General features: G+C 40.3%; 2 protein-coding genes across 3 annotated transcripts; both read left to right on the top strand.

Annotated features, from left to right (window-relative positions):
- Positions 1-112: 112 nt before the first annotated feature.
- On the top strand, positions 113-14366 carry tut7 (terminal uridylyl transferase 7). Of its 2 annotated transcripts, none has more exons than XM_038702709.1 (29): positions 113-263; positions 1166-1583; positions 1693-1841; positions 2464-2580; positions 2701-2878; positions 3044-3132; positions 3546-3597; positions 3740-3809; positions 3999-4125; positions 4222-4341; positions 4452-4586; positions 5692-5869; positions 6202-6893; positions 7121-7271; positions 7917-8003; positions 8140-8240; positions 8554-8611; positions 9005-9108; positions 9201-9290; positions 9389-9502; positions 9612-9686; positions 9788-9965; positions 10226-10273; positions 10406-10497; positions 10587-10702; positions 11074-11273; positions 11494-11567; positions 11656-11719; positions 12854-14366. In XM_038702709.1, exons 2-29 carry the CDS (start codon positions 1184-1186, stop codon positions 12910-12912), a joined length of 3918 nt encoding a protein of 1305 aa, XP_038558637.1. In that variant the 5' UTR covers positions 113-263; positions 1166-1183; the 3' UTR covers positions 12913-14366. The 2 variants fall into 2 exon arrangements, with proteins under 2 accessions (XP_038558637.1, XP_038558636.1); XM_038702708.1 differs by lacking the exon at positions 12854-14366 and adding an exon at positions 12498-12722.
- A 1492-nt stretch (positions 14367-15858) lies between these two features.
- Positions 15859-20289, top strand: isca1 (iron-sulfur cluster assembly 1). The gene is made up of 4 exons (XM_038702711.1): positions 15859-15986; positions 18449-18502; positions 18957-19062; positions 19298-20289. Exons 1-4 carry the CDS (start codon positions 15906-15908, stop codon positions 19444-19446), a joined length of 390 nt encoding a protein of 129 aa, XP_038558639.1. The 5' UTR covers positions 15859-15905; the 3' UTR covers positions 19447-20289.
- Positions 20290-22064: the final 1775 nt, after the last annotated feature.

Here is a 22064-nt window from a genome sequence, read left to right as displayed (position 1 = left end):
TTGTTTGTCCTTAAGGTAGCTCCAATTTATGTTTTATACTGGCGTTGTTTCAAAGTGTTACCTAGATGCAGTCCATAAATACATCCTAATATTTTATACTGTTTGTATAATTTTTAAAAAGACAGGTGGGCGGATCTTGAACGATGACGACTACAAAACAGACAACCCGTACGTCACCTTTCAAACTCCAGCGCAAGACAAGCGATCATGCCAAGTCAGACCTGAACAAGGCTTCAAGTATGTTCACGGTACACGTCCAAAAGGTATTTTAATGACTGTAACATTCTTTATCGGTAATCATGCCATTTTACTGATGGTTGTTTTTACCGCAGCTGAACAGCTTAACAAAAACTCTCAAATAAACACGCTAGCTAGGCAGCTAGCTGTGTTAGGCGTCCTAGCCGATAAGCTAAATAGTAGCAGCTAACAGTAACCTTAGCTAGGCTAGCTGTGGTGGCAAGTTAGCTATCGTTAAAAGGTGTAACTTAACACTATTTTGTTGACTGCGGATTAGCTGCATGCGTGATACTGTTAAACGCCGTTCACTCGAAGAGGAAGAAGTAACGTTAGAGGCAAATCAGACCGTAGTAACGTTAGCTAGTCAGCTAGCTTACGCTAACACCATGCCGCAATAAGCTTCTAAAATCAGTTTGGTTAGTTGGGTAACGTTGCGGGTGGTCGTTGGCTAACCTTACATTTGTGTGTACACAGTAAGTAACGTTACCGTGACTTTATTAATCTAACAGTGACATTATATTAGTGATAACGTTAGGTGTGGTAACGTGGGAAGCACCAGTGTTAACATTAAGTTAGTTCTTTCACGGGGGTCAGATTTATAGCATCGAACTGTCAACGTCCATTGCCAATAAAGTCTGTTAACGGTTAACCGGACTTTGCAGATGTCAGCTATGAGACTGTTGGCTCAACTAAAGAAGATGAGTTCAAATTGTGTCTTTATGTAACTGCAAAGTCACGTCTGAATAACATGTCACCCTTTGAAAGCTGTGGTTTATTGCAGCCATTTAAAGTTTCTGCACAAAGGAATACAAAGGCAACAAAAATGACAAGTTGCTGCTCCAAAGAAAGGATATCTACAGATAATGTTTGTGTCAAGAATGTTTTGAAGTAATGTTTTTTCATATTAACCGAACATTTCATCTTTCAGTTTTAGCATAAGCGAACCATGGAAAACTCTGGCAGGCCTTACCGGGCTAGGCAGGGCGGCTGGGAGAGGGGAGCAGCAGCAGCAGCAGCAGCAGACAAGGCAGAAAGTTGGAGGATCCAGGACCAGGGCCGAGGACAGAACTGCAGATCAGAGGGAGGTCAGCAGGGCAAGAACCAGGGAGGGCCCTATCGGGCCAGTCCCAAGAAGGGAGTGTTGGGGCCCATGAGCTATTCCCCTGGTGGATTCAGAGGTGGTCACAGCCCATCACAGAGGGATGATCTCCGGTGGTCCTCTGGTCCTGAGAACAGTGGTGGGAGTCGAGAAGATAACTGGAGAGAACGCTCACAGCCGCACTGGAGAAAGAGCACCCAAGGAGAAGGCCCAAGGGAGGACACTGATGGCAGTACTCATAAACCAGGTGATCATTCAGAAATCAAACTGGGGAAAGAGTGGAACACTTTTAGCATAACCCCCACCAAAAAATAAATGGTCAACACATTTATGACATGTATTTCTTCTTTCAAAAGGGAGAAGGCGGAGAAACAGAAACAAGAAGAGAACTTTTGCTGAAGAGGACAGGGGCGTTGAAGAGCCCACACTCTCAGCCATACAGCTACGCGCCCTACAGAAGGCAGAGAAGCGGCTTAACAGAGAAGAGGTCTACTGCGTGAGGACGGTACAGGCTCCCGGTGTCGTAACCCAAATATATAGCCTCATTTATTAGAGCTGCAGAGATATATATATATATATATATATATATAAAAAATTTTCATTAAGCAATTAGCAAATTGAATGAAAATGAATTCTGAAAATATTTTGATAATTTATTAATTGTTTCAGTAATTTTTCAAGCAAAAAAATGCCAGTTTCTGAATTTGCTGTTTTTCTTGGTCTTACATTGTACAAAAAAGTCACGTTTTGGAGTATTGAACTGTTGGTCAGACAAAAAAGGACATTTTAATTCTCTAGGACATTGTGTTTAAGAATGTTTTTTTTTTTTTATTGTTTTGAGATGTTTAAAGACCAAATTATTTATCCATTAATTTAGAAAAAATCAGCAGATTAATCAATAATTAAAATCTTTACTTGCAGCCCAAATTTGCTTTGATATTTTTTTATTTTTTTATTTTTATACTAGCTAAACCGATAAGGAATTCTTTTAAGTCTATAGTTGTTTCAAGGATGCAATATTTGATATGTTTTTGAGGTACAGCTGATTTAAGAACATTCACAATTATGTAATTATAGCAGCCGTTTTCTAATGTCTGTACTTTCCTCCTTGTTTAAAATGGATTCAGATGTCCCACAGCCTCCCCGATGGGCTTTTCACCTGCACTCTGTGTGACGTTCTCCTAAAGTCTCTGTCTGATGCTTACAGTCATATCAGAGACAAACGGCACAAGAAGGCGACTAGGGTGAGGGGGGAAAAAAAACAGTAAATATTTGATAATGCCTATAAAGACCTTGCACGGTAATGGTCTCTATATATTATAACCTTGGATGAACTCCTATTTGTGTGTATTTTGTGTATCTAGGAGAGGCAAGAGCAGGTGATGCTGACTGAGATTCTGCCTCCTGGCCCAGAGCAGATTGGTGCAGTGAGTGCTGCACTGGAGGCTGTCGTCCGAGAGCATGGGCTGAATGACCAGGATGTTGAGAGGAGACAATGTGTTGTCTCCACCATGCAAGACCTCCTCCTGTCCGTCCTGCCTGGTAAGTTACCTAAGGACGAAAGATTAGTTTGGTGACGGACACATGACCTAAATTCGTCCTGTGATATAGCTTTGTAACAGACCAGCTGTTTGCTCCTATGCTTTACATCAGTTCATTATTATGTTATGTCTTAAAGTTAATAACACTATTTTCTCTCACCTGTAGAGATCAGGCTCCGACTATATGGATCGTCTTGCACTAAGTTTGGATTTAAGGATTCTGATGTCAACATTGACATTCAGTATCCACCCCACGTGAGTAGCCCAGTGTGAGTTTGATTGTGTGAACACAACAGTTTTTTGTGTTGTGTGTGTTTTTTTTTAACTGGGTTTTCTCACAGCAGATATGCAAGTCATAATGTTACAAGATTAAGGTCAAAGGATGCATTGAGTAAAATAACATGTTCAGGATAATTTATATCGGTGTTGGATATTCAGATTGAATCCACTCCAGCATGGCTTTATGGCAACCTTTTTTACGTAGAGGGTGGGGGGGGGGGGAGTTATGACATTGTGCTTGGCAGAAAAGTTCCGTTATTTTGTGTTCATTATGTTGTATTATACACTTGACTGTTTTGTGGATGTTGTGTTTGTAGGACACACCACATTCATATGTCCTTTTCATATTGTATGTTGTATGAAGGCTTTGAAATGGAATGTATTCACAGATGCATCAGCCAGACATCTTGTTGTTGGTCAAGGAGAGCCTCTCTGTGAGCCGTGAGTCACCTCCTTATTCAATTCACTGCAACAATTTTAATTTTTTTCTCCCCTTGTTAAGAAATTCCACCACAGGAAAGACAGTCATGTGCTGGACTGTCATTGAGGGTTTTAAATTGAACTTAACTTGTTGTGTCCTCAGCTCTCTTCGTCGAGCTGGAGGCTGATTTTCATGCCAGGGTGCCGGTGGTCATCTGCAAAGAGGAAAAGAGGTGGGTGTATCCGACAGTTGTTCAATTACTTGGTTTTTTTGCACGTCAAATTTATGAACCAAACTCTGACATTTTCTTACATGCAAAGAGAGGAGAAAAAGAGATAGTTGCTCATATCAGGGTTACATCACCACATGCACAAGAGCAGCAAACCACTAATGAAAAATGAAACTGTTAATTTCTCAACAGTGGCCTGATCTGCAAAGTGAGTGCAGGAAATGAAAACGCGTTCCAAACCACCTCCTATCTGTCGGCTCTGTCCAGCCGGGAGCATCTCCTCCTCCCACTGGTTTTGGGCCTCAGACGCTGGGCCCAGGTGTGTTTCTGGTTGAGACCCTGATCCTGGCTCACATTCTTTGTAAAACAGCACATTTTGTTTTTCCAACATGTGTTGTTTCTGTGTCTGGCTTAGATCTGTGTCATCGACCGTGCAGAAGAAGGTGGGCTGCCACCGTACGTCTTCGCCCTCATGGTTATCTACTTCTTACAGCAGCGCAAAGAGTCCCTCTTGCCTGCCTACCTGAAACAAGAGGTGTGTTTCTTGTCGTCTTGACCCTGAAATAAAATATACAGTGTTAATTTCAGTATTTGTCCTGGGTAGTTTTGAACTGAATCTAATCTAATCATCTCATTGTCTTCTAGATTAAGGTTTTTTCACTCAGCAGGCTGTCAGACTTTAATCTCACGCATGTAGAAGATGGATATTTACACTGGGCTTACACCCCTTCCTCCAAAGAATTGTCACAGCCAGCAGAGGGCTCCTGTATAAAGGGAAAGGTAATCATGAGGACACTACTGTAATATTATATCTAATGGCGCTTTTCCATTACCAGTACCAGCTGTACTCGACTCGGTTTGGCCGTGCTCCGTTTTCCATTGCAGATTGTACCCAGAGATAGTACCCCTCAATGTAGCTGGTCGTCATAACGCCACCACACACACAACTGCCACGACGTAAGGTTCAATGCTACACACACACCAGCGATCCACACAGTTGTCTCTTTATTGAAGTTAAAATGTTTCAACATTACTCAGAATGTAAAGACATAAGCGGTATGAAAACCTTCCAGCTGTGTTTTCCTCTGCCGTTGTTGCTGCGGAGCTCCTCAACTCAAAAGCACACTTTTGTTCCTCCATCACTTTTCGTAAAACTGTGAATATTCGAAATCTACACAGTTGATTTTTCACCTCAAAACGTCTCAGAAGTGGATTTAGTGATAAAATTTCATACGAAAACTGTAAAATCTAAAACTTTCTGTTGCTGGCCTCTGTCTGGCGCGCGCAATGACGATGCTGTGAGTAGTGACGATTCTCTGACCAATCAGCAGTCTGCCGTGTTTTTATGTCACATTATAGTAACGCCTGAGCTTGCTTGGTACCTCGACGGAGTTGATACTAAGAAAAAGACCCTGGAAGCAGGTACACGTACACCTTTTCCACAATGGAAAACCAAACAGTCGAGTCGAGCTGGTACCGTACAGTGGAAAAGGGGCTTAAGAAAAGTGTTAGTTCTTTATTCTGGGCAGTTTGTATTGGGTTTTTTTTTTTTTTAATTTATTTTATTTTTATAGATTTTATGATATGTGCTTTTCCTAGATCAGATGCTTTTATTTTCTCTTTCATCACAGTAAAAACCCTTGGAACCTTCAGATGCCATAGGTATCATAGTGAACGCCCTACCCAGGTTTATCTATGTCAAATGTATATGTCATGCACCATCACTCAAAATACATTGGAAGGCAACCAAAACGTGATCAATGGTCTAATCATAGGAAAAGGAGAGATATATTAAAAAAAAAAAATTTCTTTCAAAGACCATCTGGAGCGAAGGCATGTATAATACCTAATAGTACCTGAAAGTATGTGGTATGTTTCCGTGCAGGTTCCGCTGGTGTGTCAGAGCCCTCACCCGCCTGTGGAAGTTGGGCTTCTCTGGGTTGAAATGCTTCGCTTCTACTCGCTGGAGTTCAACATGGCTGACTACGTCATCAGTGTACGGACCAGCGCTGTTCTCTCCAGAGAGATCAAAGACTGGCCAAAGAAACGCATCGCTGTGGAGGGTGAGCTGACTAGGGGGGGACTGAGCGAGTGAAGGAGCTAAGTGAATATATGCGCTGTGCGCCGCTCTGTAATAAAATATGACTTTACCCATTTTAAATGGTAATAAAAATCGAAAATCTATGTGGCGGTCAGCATGTGGCGAGCCGCTGCAAATAAATCAGCGTGTGGGAAACACTGCAGAGGAATTCTGGGAATTTGACAGGCTAACTAAATCTCCAAATGCCATCCAACCAGACATTTGTTAGTCTAAGTCTAGTAAATGGCAAACATAATCACATTTGCGTTGAATACATGGTGGTTTAACCTGTAACGTCTCTGTTTCTGTGTTCAGACCCATTTGCCGTGAAGAGAAATGTGGCCCGCACATTGAACAGCCAGCAAATGTACGAGTACATCCTCCACTGCCTCAAAACCACATACAAATACTTCGCACTGCCACTCAACACGCCAGCTGCTAGTCACAAGACGGAGGCACAGTGTGGACCCATTAAAGGGGCAACGGCTAAGGCTTTGAAAGAAGATATCGTGTCAGATTTCGGTCAGCTCAGCATCCAGTCACAACAAGCAAATCAATCTAAAGCTGTAGAAAACGGTCCTGAAGACTCTGATTGCATTATCGAGGAAGAAGAGGAAGTTGAAGAATACAGTGACTCCGAAGAGGAGAGGGAGAAGGAAAAAGTGGACCTAGGCAAAAGCAGTCTCTCTGAGGATGAGGAGGATGAGGATGTTGATGTGGACACGCATAACAGACTCCACTTGGACAGCTTCACCACAGAGGATGAGGAGATTTTCCCAGTGGATGAGATCTCGGGGGAGGAGCTTCTGTCTGATGAGGAGGGTCCAGATTTTGACACACCTGGTTCAATAGATGAGGAACAAGGGGAGGAGGTGGAGTTGGCACCTGTGAAACTCTCAACTACACCTTTAGAGGATGCAGTTAAAGATGAGAGCCCAGAAAATAAGATACAAAAACAGAGGAAACTGTGCTATGAGTTCACCAGGCAAGCTTTCACCAGAGGCAAAGTAAGTATAGCCTCAATTCTTTTCACTTTATATTTGAATATCTCTTTGAAAAGCAAGCTTCTTAATCTTCATCTTACATCTTGATGTTTTAAGAAAACAAATGACACATTTCAAACCATGTTGTAATGATTTTAATTGCAGGTGATTGGAAGTTAAACTGGAAAAGAAATGATGGCAAATAAGCTTATGTTCTAATTCTTAATTAAACTAATTTCAATCTCTTTTAGTCACACATGGTCGTGTGCAGCTTGTGTAAGCGTGATGGACATCTGAAGAAAGACTGTCCGGAAGATTTCAAGAAAGTGCCGCTGGATCCTCTGCCGCTACTAACACCAGAGTTTCTCACGGTCCTTAACAAAGTCTGTGAGCAGTGCTACAGTGAGTATTGTGTGACTGCTTAAGCAAAGTGACTACATTAACGGCAGTGAAATGTTTCACCCACCTGCATCTTGCTAAAATCAAATTAGTAAAATTTGCTTTAAGCCAAATGTTGACGTGTGAAATGCCATTAGAGAAGTAAGACCATTATACTTGTTAAAAAAATTGTCAGTTAACATTAGGGCTCGTGCAAGAACATTTCCACATTCTGGGTTTTTTTGTCTGAGGTCTGATCATTCCAGGGCTTCAAGTTGGATTTGATTGTTGCAAATGGCTCGTTTCAACTTGATGACTGCCACCTGTTCATGAGTAGGTGTGTGTGTGTGTGTGTGTGTGTGTGTGTGTGTGTGTGTGAGATTCAATCATTAGCATAAACAATGCCCTCAAGTTTCCATATAAGGCTGAAAAAAGAGCGCTTTAAGTCCTGCTGTCAAAAATCAGCATTTAGTAACCCGAAAACATTCCAGCACATTAATACAACAGTCAACATGTCAGCAAAGCTGTACTGTGACAAAAACAGACGTTTGACATGAATTTAGTTGAAAAACTGTCTTAACAGGTGGGGCATCATTACAGTTGAGTGAAAATCATTCAAATGAACTATATGACTGGTCAGATCTGAGGATGGGTCTGTTTCCGTTTTAGCTGACTTTGCCCCCGATGAACTGGAAGTGGGTGTAAGAGAGCACATCCTTCAAGACCTGGAGACCTTTGTCAGACGACAGTTTGCAGGTAAAGTAAACGGCTATCTTCACTGTTTAGCCTCTTTAGTTTTTCAGACTGAAAGACAACAGAACACGGTGCACATTTATTATGAAAGTGACAATCATTTTTTGTGTGATTTTTATTTATTTTTTGTGATGGACAGGAGCTCGACTACAACTATTTGGATCATCCAAAAATGGCTTTGGCTTCCGACAGAGTGACCTAGACATCTGTATGGTGTTGGAGGGGCAGGACGCTATGGATGTAAGTTATTTTTATCTTATTTCAAGTAGGATCTGTCATTGTGGTGAGGTATGCTCTTGTTTAGCACTGTTTAAATCTTGTACAGTTGGAGTACTGAGCTGTAATTTCTGCAAGCTATTAAAGTTTGGCTACATGACCAAATTCCTAACTGAATTTTGTTTTTGATTAATAGAAACTGAAAAAAATAAGATTTAGTGTTTCTGCTACAATCATTGTGAATTAAGTGTCATTCTGAGACATTTGTAGTTACTGGTAATGGTAATTTAATTAGCGTGCTTGGTTGTAATCTCTGATCCATGAATTTCTTCCACAGGATGTTGACTGCATCAATATAATTGAAAGCTTGGCGAGACTGCTGAGGAAACATCCAGGTCAGCAACAAGTCAAAGCACTTTTATTCTATTTTATTTTACAGTCTGTGCAGGATATGACACCTCCCACCCTCAGACCAGACCCTCAGGAAGAACTCCCCCAAAACCCTTTCACTTCTGTTGAATAACAGATTTGAAAGTTATGGTAAAATAGAAAGTGTGGCCTTCATGTAGTTCCAGTGGCACACATAAGGTTCTTTATGTTAAGCAATAATAGTTTCTCAGCTTGCAGCCATTTGAGAGGAACTGTAACAAGCCATTCTAAGTAAAGCTAATGGTCAGATAATAGTTTGTCCCATAATTTTACATATGCCTTGCAAAGTGAGAGTAAAAATGTATAAAACACAAAATGTAAATACGTTCACTTTTAACCTATTTGCACCCTGTCACCAGGTCTGAAGAACATCCTGCCTATCACAACAGCAAAAGTGCCCATCGTGAAGTTCTACCATGTTCGCACCGGCCTGGAGGGAGACATTAGCCTCTACAACACTCTGGTAGGGCTCTTTCTCCCTTTTTAATTTTGTCTCAAATGAGCTGGTGAGGAACTTGCATCCTAATGCTTTAAGACAAACATTTTCCCTTTCAGGCCCTGCACAACACACACCTGCTAGCTTCGTATGCTGCCATTGACAGCAGAGTGAAGATCCTCTGTTACGTCATGAAGGTTTTTGCCAAGGTGAGTCTGCACACAGCTGAGGTGTCCTTGTATGTCTCCCGTGTCATATGGTATTGTATTGCATTACTATGTTACCACCGTATTTTGTTTGATTACAGATGTGTGATATTGGGGATGCTTCACGTGGCAGCCTGTCGTCCTACGCTTACACCCTCATGGTGCTTTTCTTTCTCCAGCAGAGAAACCCACCAGTTATTCCTGTGCTGCAAGAGGTACAAAAATGACATGTTTGTAGGGAAAAAAATATTGAATTCAAATTGTGTTTCCTCTCTCCATGTACAATATTGTATTCCCAAGCTTACAAACACACTTGTGTTTCAGATTTATGATGGAAAGAAGCCAGAGGTTCTAGTTGATGGCTGGAATGTGTACTTCTTTAATGATTTAAAAACACTGGTGAGCATTTTGTTGTTTTGCATATTCTGTGTGGGTGTCCCCGTAAACATTTTAGTGACTGTGCATGTCTCTAACACGCCAGTCTTGTATTACACCTGCAGCCCAGTCGCTGGCCGCAGTATAGGATGAACGTGGAGTCGGTGGGGGAGCTGTGGCTCGGCCTGCTCCGCTTTTATACCGAGGACTTTGACTTCAGGGAGCATGTTGTGTGTATCCGTCAGCACGGCCGCCTCACCACTTTCAACAAGCAGTGGACGTCCAAATACATCGTCATTGAAGGTTAGCTTGTGTGACAAACTCGGCCCAGACTTGGTTCGGTAAAATAAAAAATGGATAATGCCAAACACAGAAGCATAAGTTACACTGGGTAGATGCAACAGATTGTTGTGTCCTGGTTTAAACTAATCCCCTATCAAAGTAATTGCTTCATGTGACAATGAGTCTTGTTGGATAGTTTTCTGACATTAAATGAATGTGCATAGCTGTTTGGAAATACTTGTCATTTTTAAAATGTGTTTCTTTCTCTTTTCATATTGCAGATCCGTTTGACCTGAATCATAATCTTGGTGCTGGTCTGTCCAGGAAAAGTAGGATGATTTCGGTCTTCTTTTGTCTCTGCTTGTCTTGCCATTTTGTCTCGCTGTTGTTTTCTCCTCATTTTTCTATCTTTGCAAATGCATTTTCTTGTCTTCTTACATTTTCTTTTGTCATCAAAACAGTGACTAACTTCATCATGAAGGCTTTCATCAACGGCAGAACAGTGTTTGGCACGCCAGTCAAAGCTTTTCCTGCCGTGTACCCCAGTCACATGGTTAGCGTTTACTGTCTAAACACCAAATTTGCATATTGTGGTGGAACTATCTAAGCACTGAAATTGTGATTTGTCTTCATATTTCCTAGGAGTATTTCTTTGACCCTGAAGTCCTCACAGAGGGAGAAGTTGCTCCCAATGACCGCTGCTGCCGCATCTGTGGCAAGATCGGCCACTTCATGAAAGATTGCCCCTTGCGTAAGAAGTGGGTATACTCACAATACCGGTCTGTCACACTTGTTAACTTTACAGATAAATTTTTATCTACATCAGGGGTCCTTGAGGAGGTTCCAGCAAAATGGGGGAATCATTTATTTTTTACTATAATTCCATCCAACATAGTGACTGAACGCATGACTATTTTGGTCATGGATTTCATACACTCTCTGGAATAAAACATCTAAAAGCCCAAATCTTCTCATATGGGCGATCCTTGGACAAAATCTTATCAAATGGGGACCCGTGGTCTAATTTGTGTCAGGTTAGGGATCATTGACTTGAAAAAGTTTGAGAACCAGTGAGCTATACCATGTGTCACTACATGTTTGTATTACATTGTGGATCATTTTGGACCAGGTCCAAGCATAGAAGGGACTCTGAGAGAAGGCCAGAGCACCTGCGAGACCGAATGGATACAGCAGAGGACGGCAAGGATCAGGTCAGACACAAGAGTGAGCACTGGAGGAAAAGAGATGGACCAGAGGTGCGCTGCTGCTTCTTGTGTGGATCAAGTGCCCACATCAAGAGGGACTGTCAGCTGTACAGAAGCCCTGCAGGTTCACACAAAGTTTCTTTTTATAAAATATTTCTCAGTTGCGTTGTGGAACCTCTTCCAAAAGAGATTTCTTAACTCTGAAGTAGAACTGTGTTAGTCTCTTCTGCATTCTGTTGCATTAAAAATATAGAGCACAAGAAGTTATTTTACCTTCATGTTATAATAAAAACGGAGGGGAGACATCAGTTGCTTCTGTTTTAACCTCTATTTTCATTTGGAAGGTAATGTGAAGATGGAAAGCTTTTCTTCTCCCTCTTCAGCCCACTTGAGGAATCTGAGAGAAAAGGAGAGACAGGTATGATTTGTTTTGTGCCAGTCAATGAAAACGATTCTTTTAAGATGTGTTTTACTGATACTGTGACACTACTACATCTGTTTGTCAGAGTTCGCCCATACAAGAGGAGAAGAAGAGAAAGCAACAAAATGTGATCTTAAGTCCACAAGCAGGTATTTAAATTACTGTACTTATGCTTAAATCCATAAAGATTTAGAGCCTAATTGTCATAGTATTGTTAACTCAACAGTTAATTTTAAAATGTCTTGTTTTAAGTAATTTTAACTTAGGGCTGGACGATATGGCTGAAAATATTATCACGATAAAGTTTCATATCTTTTGATATCGATAATGATCACGATAAGTATCGTTATTTCTTGCGAGTATAACGGCTGATTTTTGCTCCTGAGTTGTAAAGTTGAAACCTGTTGGTTAATTGTGGTTTTAACTCTTCTTTATGGTGAAAACTTGATGCTAAACTGTGGATCATTTCCCAAATCTAAGGTAGAACATTCAAAACAATTATGACAAAATCTTGGTCAACAAATATGCACAGTTAAAAATAAGTAAAAGGTTTTTTCTGTCCTTTCCTTCAAGTGAATAAAGTCAAATATTTATTGAAAATGTTGAAATTATATTGCGACAATTGTTGTTGGTTTTTATTGTCCAGCCCTATTTCAACTTCTGCTGGAATGTATGATCCACCTCACCTATCATCATCATTAAACAATATTTCTTCCTCTTAAAGAGGCAGCTTTCCCTTCAGCATATATTGTCTGCCCATGTTTCAATTATCTTTCCCTGATTGCCTAACCCCAATAACTTGTTTGAACCAAAATGTTTATAACTTATGGAGACAAGGGGCTCTGTGAATTTTCTACAAAGGAATTGGTCTCAGTAAAACCAGATGACAGTATTCTTTTGTATGTTGGGTCAACTATCTCGTTTTAGGGCTGGAGAGGAGAGTGAATGAGGGCAAGAAATGTTTGCAGCAGGTTCAGGTTCATCCATCTTTCTCTGGACTCTGGACCACACGCTTACTGATGTTCTGGCTAAAGTTTAGCATTTTGCTTCTGTTTTGTCTTTTGTTTTTTTATGCAGTCCAAAAACACATTCTGTGAGTGATCATACCTGTAACCTGAAATGAGTTTGTGCAAATAAAGCGGCAAATAAAGCAAATACAGCGGTCAGTTTATCAGGATGAGGCAGTCTGCCCTGTTTTAGATAGTTTCTACTTTAAAGTGTACTCGTGCAGGCTAAAATATGTTTTGAAATAAATGTTGACCCTTGCATTCTGCTTTTTTCAGGCAGTTTAGCCTCCCGAAATTTGGGTCGCTCTGGTCACAGGAGGAGCCCAGTGGAATAAGCAGCAGTTGTGGCTACGCGAACCATGAAGTTCTACCCTCGTCCAGGCAGACAGCAACCCAAATCCAGAGTTCCTTAAATCTGAATGGGACTTTTGGGCTAATGGGAGCCCGTTAAAGCCAAAGCCAGGACGTCTTGACTTGAAGCCAAATAGGGCCTTTTTATGCGTATTTTTTGTTTTGGTTTTTTTCCCCAAAAGCTCTCCTCCTCAGAGGAGAGCTTTTTTAAAAAAAAAAAAAAAAAAACTTTCATTTTAACAAGACAAGCCATTGTGCATGCACCCATGTCATTGTTTACCTACACTGCCGGTCAAGTTGTTTTAAATTCACTACATTACAAGCAATACCATTGCAGATTCAGTGTTCAAACAGTAAATAGGTTAGATCGTGATCGTCATAAAGCAATTTTTTCATATAAAATACTTGTATAGGCTCAACTGTCGTTAGTCAGGTAACACCTACTTACTGATTTGAGGTCTGTTATAGCCATCAAGGCCATTTCATCTTAAACCAAAAAATCACTTATCAGTTAACTTATTCCTTATTTATAAGTATGTTTTTATGATGGATTTACAACTGTTTGAGATTTTACCCCCCAAAAATTACAATGCAAGTTGTTCTAAAACTTTTGAATGGCAAATAGAATTTCTTTTTAAATCCTGTTTAATTTGTCCTCTGCACTGACGTCCGTCTGTCCTTTAGCCTTCAGAGCAGCTCTACCTACAGTATGTATGTCTCTGTATTGGAGAAACCGCGGTGTAGATATATTTTCAGGATCATTTTGTTTTTTGAGACTGCTGATCCACCCCTGTTTCATAGACTCGTATTTCCCCTCAACAGCCTTTTGAACGGTAGGACAGAAACTGAAATTAAATCTGCTAACCCTGGCCCATGTCGTCACATAGGAGGTGTCGTAACTATAGTGCAAGAACATATATAGTTGAGAAAATTTAATGAAAGGTTTTATGCTTGCACTCAGTGGTCAGGTTTTGAGAAACCAGTCAACTGGTCCAGCTGATGGCATACACTGCTGAAAACTCTGACTTAGTCCTAAACTAGAGGTAATCTCAGTTCAGTGGAAAGATAAATGTATTTAATTGCCACAAAGGCTTCATTTTGTTGTAATGGTGCCACAGATTGGTAGCTGCACTGTGAGGGTCCACGCCCTTGAATTATGTTGCTGCTAGTTGATGTCTGAAAGACCTGCTTATCATTCAACTTCAGATATGGACTGTCTTGCTTTGTTGTCCTAATATAGCTGAATTTTATAATAGTTTGTGGTATTGTAATCAAATTTCTCATTTTAAAGTAGCTTTGTTTTAATGCCAGCCTTATTGCGTTTCTTTTGTTGGAATCAAATGGGAGTTTTAGTTAAGGAACGCTGATCCTGCCAGGAAAGGTTGTGTTGCAGTCTGTTTTGTGTCTCAAAGAATTCATTAAACAGAAATCAAACACCGGTGTGGAAAAATTCTTTGAAATCTATGCATTGTTTTGAAGGGGAGGGTGGGGGGGTAGGTGTAGGTTATCGGTCATCCAAAGTGAGTTTAAAATCAAGGGTCACTGGACTTGGTTAAAGAGATTTAAAGACGTTTCGTCTCTCACCCAAGAGACTTCTTTAGTTCTGGCTGACTGGTAGGGAAACTCAGCTATTTAACTTCTGTGGTTATCAAGATGATCGTCTTAGTTCGTTAGTGCTCCTGGTTGTAACTGCAGTCGTTGTGGTCGTTGGAGACACCCGAGGCCAAGTCTAAACGACCATCGTTCACCTGAGGCCAAAAGTTCAGTTATCCTATCACCTAACACTCAAGCTGCTTTGATGTGCGGTCGGGTCCTACAATAAAACTGACAAAGGTGAAGTTATGGATGGGTGGTTATCTACTTTGAACGTTTTCCCGGTTTGTCTTTGCTTGATACATTTTAGCCAATGGTGAATATAACAACTGTAGCCTACTATTAGTGTACAATAAACTGCCCTCGCCTATGATAGTCACACGTTTTGTTTTGTTCTTAAACTCAGTAAAGTTTAATTTGGTACAATCCAGCAGTAGTACAGTTAGTCCACCCACATCAGTGGATGTGTTTAAACTCTATGTAAGACTACCTGTAAGCCACACACAAAACGTCACAGTAGAGGATGAAAGTTCGTTATTGATCTTGGAAACAGTGATTCAATCACGATGCTGAAGTAAACTTCAGATTCTGCAGTTAAGAAACGTAAGGAAAACTTAACTTACATTGCTGAACTTCGTCTAAAACCCACCTTCAGATTTGTAAAACCTTTATTATATTTGTAAAAAATATAAATGTATGTTTTTCTAGTTGTTTTTACACATGGACCTGGATTTGTAAAGCTTTGGCCTCTCTGGGACAAACTTGTCCAGGTTTGACAGCTCTAGGCATAGTGGCTTTTGATAGGAACCTGTTCCAATGTGGTCTACATGTGAGGAAAAACGTAAAAGTCACCCTTATATTAATTTCACAAATCTGAAACTGTGTTTTAAAGAAACTTTAGTCCCTCTGGTAAAATCTAGTCTAGATTTGACCACATGTAAAAATACATTATCGTCCTTTTTCCACAACAGTAAGTAGGTGCAAAAAAACGTCGTATCATAAGTTCCTCTAAACTGTCGAAACGGAAGCTGCGAATCGGGAACTAACTTTAGCGTGGATGTATTATCACAAACCTGTTTGATGTGATTGAAAGTGCTGGAATAAGCTAGTAAGTGGGCCTTAAGTTAATTTTTTTTCTAAGTTATAAATAAGACAAGAAGAATGGCATAAAAATATTCCCAGAGAAGCATAAATTGGACTAAGTAGGTTACACAACAAAGACTGATGCGCATCTTCGTAGACTTTATTTTCTGTTAGTCCATTGGCTATGGCGACCGTTTGTCATGGTATTAGCCAATCATTGAACGGGCTGCTTATTTGGGGCGGTTATTATTTTTTTTTTGACGCTTGCGCAACTCAATGTTGTGATTTTAACTGTAGCAACATGTCTGCCTCCATGGTGCGAGCGACCGTCCGAGCGGTCAGCAAAAGAAAGATACTGCCTACAAGAGCTGCACTGACACTGGTAAGTTATAAACAGTGGTTGTAAACGCATGTGAATCACCTATCTGTCCGTTCAGAATATGTTTATTCTGAGTGTGCCGTCAACGATGCTTTACGTTACGTGATCCAAAGTTAGCTGCGCTAGCTAACCATCTGTGACTTGAACGTTAACTTATACACGGTACAACCAGAGACGTTGGTACAACTCGGTATCTCCTTTTACGTAACTTCCCTGTAACTTTTTTGTAAATTTTACCGTGTTCATGATCTTCTATAGCAGATTTACACAGTAGGGCGGTTATATAAGACTGACGTTTGGTCGTAAAATCGTAATTGTCCTTTAACTAACTTAATCTAGATGCTAAGGTTACTCCCAGGCAAGGTAAGGTGCTAAGCTAAGATGTTGCTTGGTAGTGAGCCATGGACTGTTATGTTCCTTAATAGCGGCCGTTTGCTGTACATTTAGCAATCAGACACGATACAGAAAATCGTGTAAAGCCATACAACTTGAAGTTATTGCACTTTTGGAATCAGTAATTTGCGTTTACGTAAAGTTGAGGAGCTCTCAAGAGACAGGTTTCAAAATCGACGCAGGCGATGTCGAAATATCCTGGCTTTCAGTCCCTAACGCAAAAATGTTCTGCATCATTTTCCATAATGCAACCAATAACAAGAACATATTTTCCTTTTAAAGTCCACATCCTTGCTCCCATGTCCAGCCATTAGACAATATACTTTTTTCACAAGCAGAGTTTCAGTCCTCCTGAGTAGTAAACTGACCTTTATACCTGAAATTAATGGATTGCCCATTTATTTATTTATTATTATTGAGTTTGTAATATAATGTAATATGAGTTACTTTTTTAATTCTAACACTAAGTAGACTCTAACAACAGTTAATTATAAATGGGGTCAATCAAATACCAGGCTAGAATCAGTGTGCATGAAAGATACCACAATTTAAAGTGAAACAAGTGAAAGGAACATTTTGAATAAATAAGTGGAGAAACATTATGAATGGAGATGCTACGGGGCACGAGGGCTCACTAAATGATTGGATGAGTATGTAAATGATGTGTATCATGTTCTGTGGCCTTCACAGTTAAACACAGTTTAACACATCGTGTTAATGTGTGTGTTGATGAGGTAATACACTTCAGTTACCACATCTCAACCCAGTTGATCCCAGGTGGGTGATTATAGAGGCTTGTGGTAGCTAGACACCTTACTGAAATACTTAATTTTGTTTTTTCCTTTAATTTATCACTCCTCTCTATCTGTTGCATGTTCTCTTCAGTATTTCCCCAAATTCACTGTCACTTTTTACTCTTAGCTGTGTAATAGAGGCAAACATACTAGAAAAGGATCTGTAGTCTATGGGAAAAACTACATATGATGTAAATGAATTGACTAGCAAGCTGTCAGTGCAGCGTCATTGTTATGGGCGGGAGAAAAATGTGTTGATATTGAATAGCAGCATGACGAACGCCCGCTGACAGTGCTGTTGTAAGATAATGTGTGCGCATGGTGGTCTGAGCTGATAAAGGTCGTGTGCTGAAGTAACCGACGTCTCTCAATGCTGAGGCAAATGCAGATGACGTGCCATTAAAGGGTTCTGCTGTACATATTTTCTTTAATAAATAACTTGACATCTTTTTAATATAAAAATTTGTTTAAGTGGGAGAGTTAGCAAAAGTAGCATGTGCGCTTAACCATTATACCCCTTATGGATTAAGATTCAAAGTGTGTGTGTGTGTGTTGGGGGGGGGGGGGGTAAAGATTTGTTATTATTTTTGTCTTTTTCAGCATGTGTTATTGTGGTCCTTTATCTGCATGTGTACTTCATGTTTATTCCCAAAAAAATGATTTAAAGAAACAACAATTTAAAATCCAGTGCTAAATCAGAGTGGGGTGAGGGAATAAATTGATATAGCACAGTATCATGATGTTTTCCGTGGCAATACTGTATGGCTACATGGATGTAACAAGTTTTTGACTTTATCATTCCACGTGGTTGACAGCATAGTTATGAAACCACTCCAGGCTGTGACACAGTTGGAATGTATTGCATATTTTGGCTTCAGCAGCACAGTTGCTCACAGAGATCAACACAGCGGCTTTAAGGGATTAGCACCATGTGGCTAATGTAGTTCACCTCAGTCTCCCAAATGCCTCCACGTGAGAGCCCAAACACTGGGATCCGTCCTTTTTTGCACTCAATTACAGCAGGAGGGTACGGGGTGCAGGTTATTTCATTATACTGTATACCTGCTCATTTCAGACAAGTTTGTGTCTTTACAGTGGACAGAAAGCATCATTAACAGCCATAGAAACTTGAACCTGCACCATAGTCTGCTTCTTTATTGTAATTCTTCTGTTCCGTATGTTCAGCATGGTTACAGTTTTGTGAAAATATACTGCTGCCATATAAGTATATAGTAGCTGTGAGTTGTAACCTTTTACCATGTGCTTTCTCCTCTTTAGACTCCATCGGCTGTGAGCAAGATCAGGTTATTGTTGCAGAACAAGCCGGAATATGTGAGTAATTCATACTGTGGACATTCACAGAAACATATAATAAAGCAGGCAGTACTATTCTTTTGTAATGGCAGCAGGGAGCTGTCTTTGGTTTAATTCATTTAATTGGGTTGTTCTCATCAAAAGCATTCATCCTCCTATGCTTCAGGTGGTTAAAAAGTAAACTTTTATTAATATCTTAGGACATTTTATCTTTACCGAATATGTAAGGGGAAATAATAAGGCCACACAATCATTTCTTTTCCTTCGCCGGCTTTTGGGTAAAAGATTTCTTGAAGTGAAATTTAAAGGCGCTGTAAGGACAATGTTTAGTAATGTCTAGTGGCGGGAGACTACAAAACATCAGCAAACATCTGTTATTCCGCAACATTTAAAAATATGTTTGTTCTCTTTTTTTAAGAAATTGAATATTAGATTGTAGCTCAGAGGTAAATCTACGTCTGGCTCTTTGTAGATCGGTTTGAAGGTCGGAGTGAGAACACGTGGCTGTAATGGGCTGACTTACACACTGGACTACACCAAGGAGAAAGACAAGTCTGATGAGGAAGTGCTGCAGGATGGTAAGCTATGGGTTAATGATTCACAGCATTGCTGTCTGCCACAGTAAAAATCTTTGACACTACCACAAGGGGGTGCATAAGTTGAAAATGTTAAAATTCTACGTGTAGTGGCTTTAATAAAAAATATGTATTTGTAGTGTTCAACGTATAAACAAAGCCACGTCAGTCTGGCCGAGTATTAAAGCCAAGGTTTGAACTTGGGAGTAGTAACGGCTTTACTGTGACTCGCTTGCAGGTGTGAGGGTGTTCATAGAGAAGAAGGCTCAGCTGACCCTTCTGGGAACTGAGATGGACTTTGTGGAGTCAAAACTGTCCAGTGAATTTGTCTTCAACAATCCCAACATCAAGGGCACATGCGGCTGTGGCGAAAGCTTCAATATCTGAGGACCATGGAGCCTCGGACCTCCCGCACCCTCCCCGCTCCAAACCCATGTCCCACCTATAAAGACTGAGAGACTGAATGCTAACGAGGAAGACGGACATGAGGAAATCTCTGAGATGTGGACGTGCCTGCATTTCTACAAATGCTCTTCCTGCAGACCACTCGTACACGCACATTCGTGAAACCCAGTTATGCATGTTCATGCTTAGAGGAAGGTTTTAATACAATCAGTGTAGTCAAAACCGCCTCAGCAAATTGATTTTAGGCCCAGATACCTCCTGATGTTAACTGCTTTTTTTTTTTTTCATTCTTAGAACCTCAGAAGGACCTCAGAAGCAGGGTGTTTTTTAATTTAGGGACTCGCTGCCGTCTCGCACACACACGCACATTATCTTCAGATTTCATCACGACCTTTACGCAGGAGGATATGGTACAACATGACCAACAACGTGCTCACTGAAGCTGAGAGGTGATCAGGTTTAAGTTGGTAAAGCTAAGAGAATGACGGTGTACCACCTATCATTCAGTGATGTACCAGCAGAATGCAAAAGGCGAAGCGTTTTAGTGTCTTGAAACTGCTTTATTAGTTTGTAAAGTATATATTTATCTCTGTGTACATATAAAGAATGTAAATCACCCTTGAACAACAAACGCACAACAAAACAACACACCAAACATGTATCCCTCACAGAAGAATACATGAGGTTTATGTTGGATTATATTTTGCTTGATCAAAGCCAGAACTTTGATCAAGCAAGACTTTATGCTCTTAAGATGTGTAACCTGTGCAATATGTCTGTGTACAGATGAAATAATAAAAAATAGCTAAATCCTGTATTATGAAATCGTGTGGCCACTGTTTAATGTGTTTGCAGTTTCTTGTGCCTGGATGACAAACTTAGACCGGTTGTTATGGAGATGGGTCAGTTGTTATTAGAATCTTCTTCTCTGTTGTGATTGGTGATCATTCGGTTGTCAGAACCAGATGGATTTTGTGTCACTGTTTCATTACACTGTACATCTGTTTCTGCAGCCAGCTGATGAACTGTCGTCACTTCTTTCAGGCAGGAGGTACTGCTGTATTAAAAGATTTATTTTAATCATCTGTATTTTAGTTTTTTAACATTACTGAACTAACAAGTGGGCACTTGGCTTGCTTTTGTAAAGGTCATTTGGGGTCATGGACAATCAAAACAAGGATGGAGAGTCAGACAGCAGAGAGTCTTGTGGACTGAAGGTAGTGAAAAATTAGATTTACAACAAGATGTTAACTCTGAAATAACTGGTTGCTTTTGAATGCTGTAGGTTTGTAAAAGATGAATGAAATCACAAGGGGGAGGGATGTACTGACATTCTAGTTTTACTTTTTCACTTTATTTAGTAGTAGTCCACTCACCACTCTCCAGCAGCTAAAAGCTCCGCTATGTTGGGTAACTTTGTCTGTATGACGGTTTGGTGCTGGGTGGTTATCAGAACCTTTTTGGTGAAAAGTAGCTGCTTGCGGCATCCAGAAAAGATCCTGATAACAGAATGAATCAAAACAGTAATGTTGCTTCCTGGAAAACAATGAGCTAAAAGATGCTAAAAGGCTTTGTTGAGCTGGGAGTCAGCTGATTGTGGGTTTGTCACTGCCATCACCCACTTTCTCATTGCAAAAATAAAAATGTTGCTTAGCACAGCTTTAAATGTATTGTTGTGAAAGATACTGTTTCAAACAAAGTGGATGCTCTTCAACCTGATAACTCAAGTAACTGCAGGTTAATTCCTCCTGAATAAGCAATGACATAATGTTTTCATTTTCTTGCTGTACTTCCTTTTGATTTTATTGTGTTTGTGCAAAGTACAGCGTGTTTACTAAGTGTTCAAAAAACCCCACCTAATTAAACTGGATTCATATCATTATATCACTGAAAAACTCTCCCTCTGCTCCCTGTCTCAGATTTCAGAGTTACTAAAGGCTTTGGCTGAGAGGAAATCACCACCATGTGACATGACACATACTGACCCCCGAAACATCAGCACCACCCTCTCCATCTTAAAGAACACAGGGACAGGCACTTTGAACACTGGTCAATAAGCAATTAGTCGTTACATTCTCAGACTCACAGATACATAGATCCTTTATAGAACTCCTTCCACACAACTAGGCCGGAGAGGCCAAGGTGGTTTTAGCCCTATTTGACAATTTGGTCTTGCTGAAGAGACACACTCACTGCAGGAGAGCTGTTTCATGAAAAGTTCTCAATTAATTGATGATTTTTCTTAAGGTCATGATAAAAAATTATAAATGAATGAGACGTGAAATGGTGATGTAACCATAATAATATTATAACAGAGCATTTTCTTGTGATCATGTAATAATTTCATTAGCGTGAATGCCTTGTGTTCTTACTGGGAAAAAGGCATCAGTAGAGTAACATGGTTTAGGTGCATAAAGAGACCAATCAGTAGATCAATAGTTGATCCTTCACTAATTGTTGTTATGCTTGATCCCGATTCAGAGCCAACGAACGAATGTATTTTTAAGGACTTGACGACCTCCAGAAGGAGCTGTTTGTAGGCGCTAGAGTCCAGAGTAACTCTCAGAAGGCTTGGAAAACTACTCGCCACATCTTAGCAG

Source organism: Micropterus salmoides, unplaced genomic scaffold (assembly GCF_014851395.1).
Source record: "Micropterus salmoides isolate LMB-PRFRI ecotype aquatic unplaced genomic scaffold, ASM1485139v1 Ms_hic_scaffold_7, whole genome shotgun sequence".
Lineage (NCBI taxonomy): Eukaryota > Metazoa > Chordata > Actinopteri > Centrarchiformes > Centrarchidae > Micropterus > Micropterus salmoides.
The sequence above is the reverse complement of the archived record's forward strand: the minus strand, read 5'-3'. Positions and strand labels throughout refer to the sequence as shown.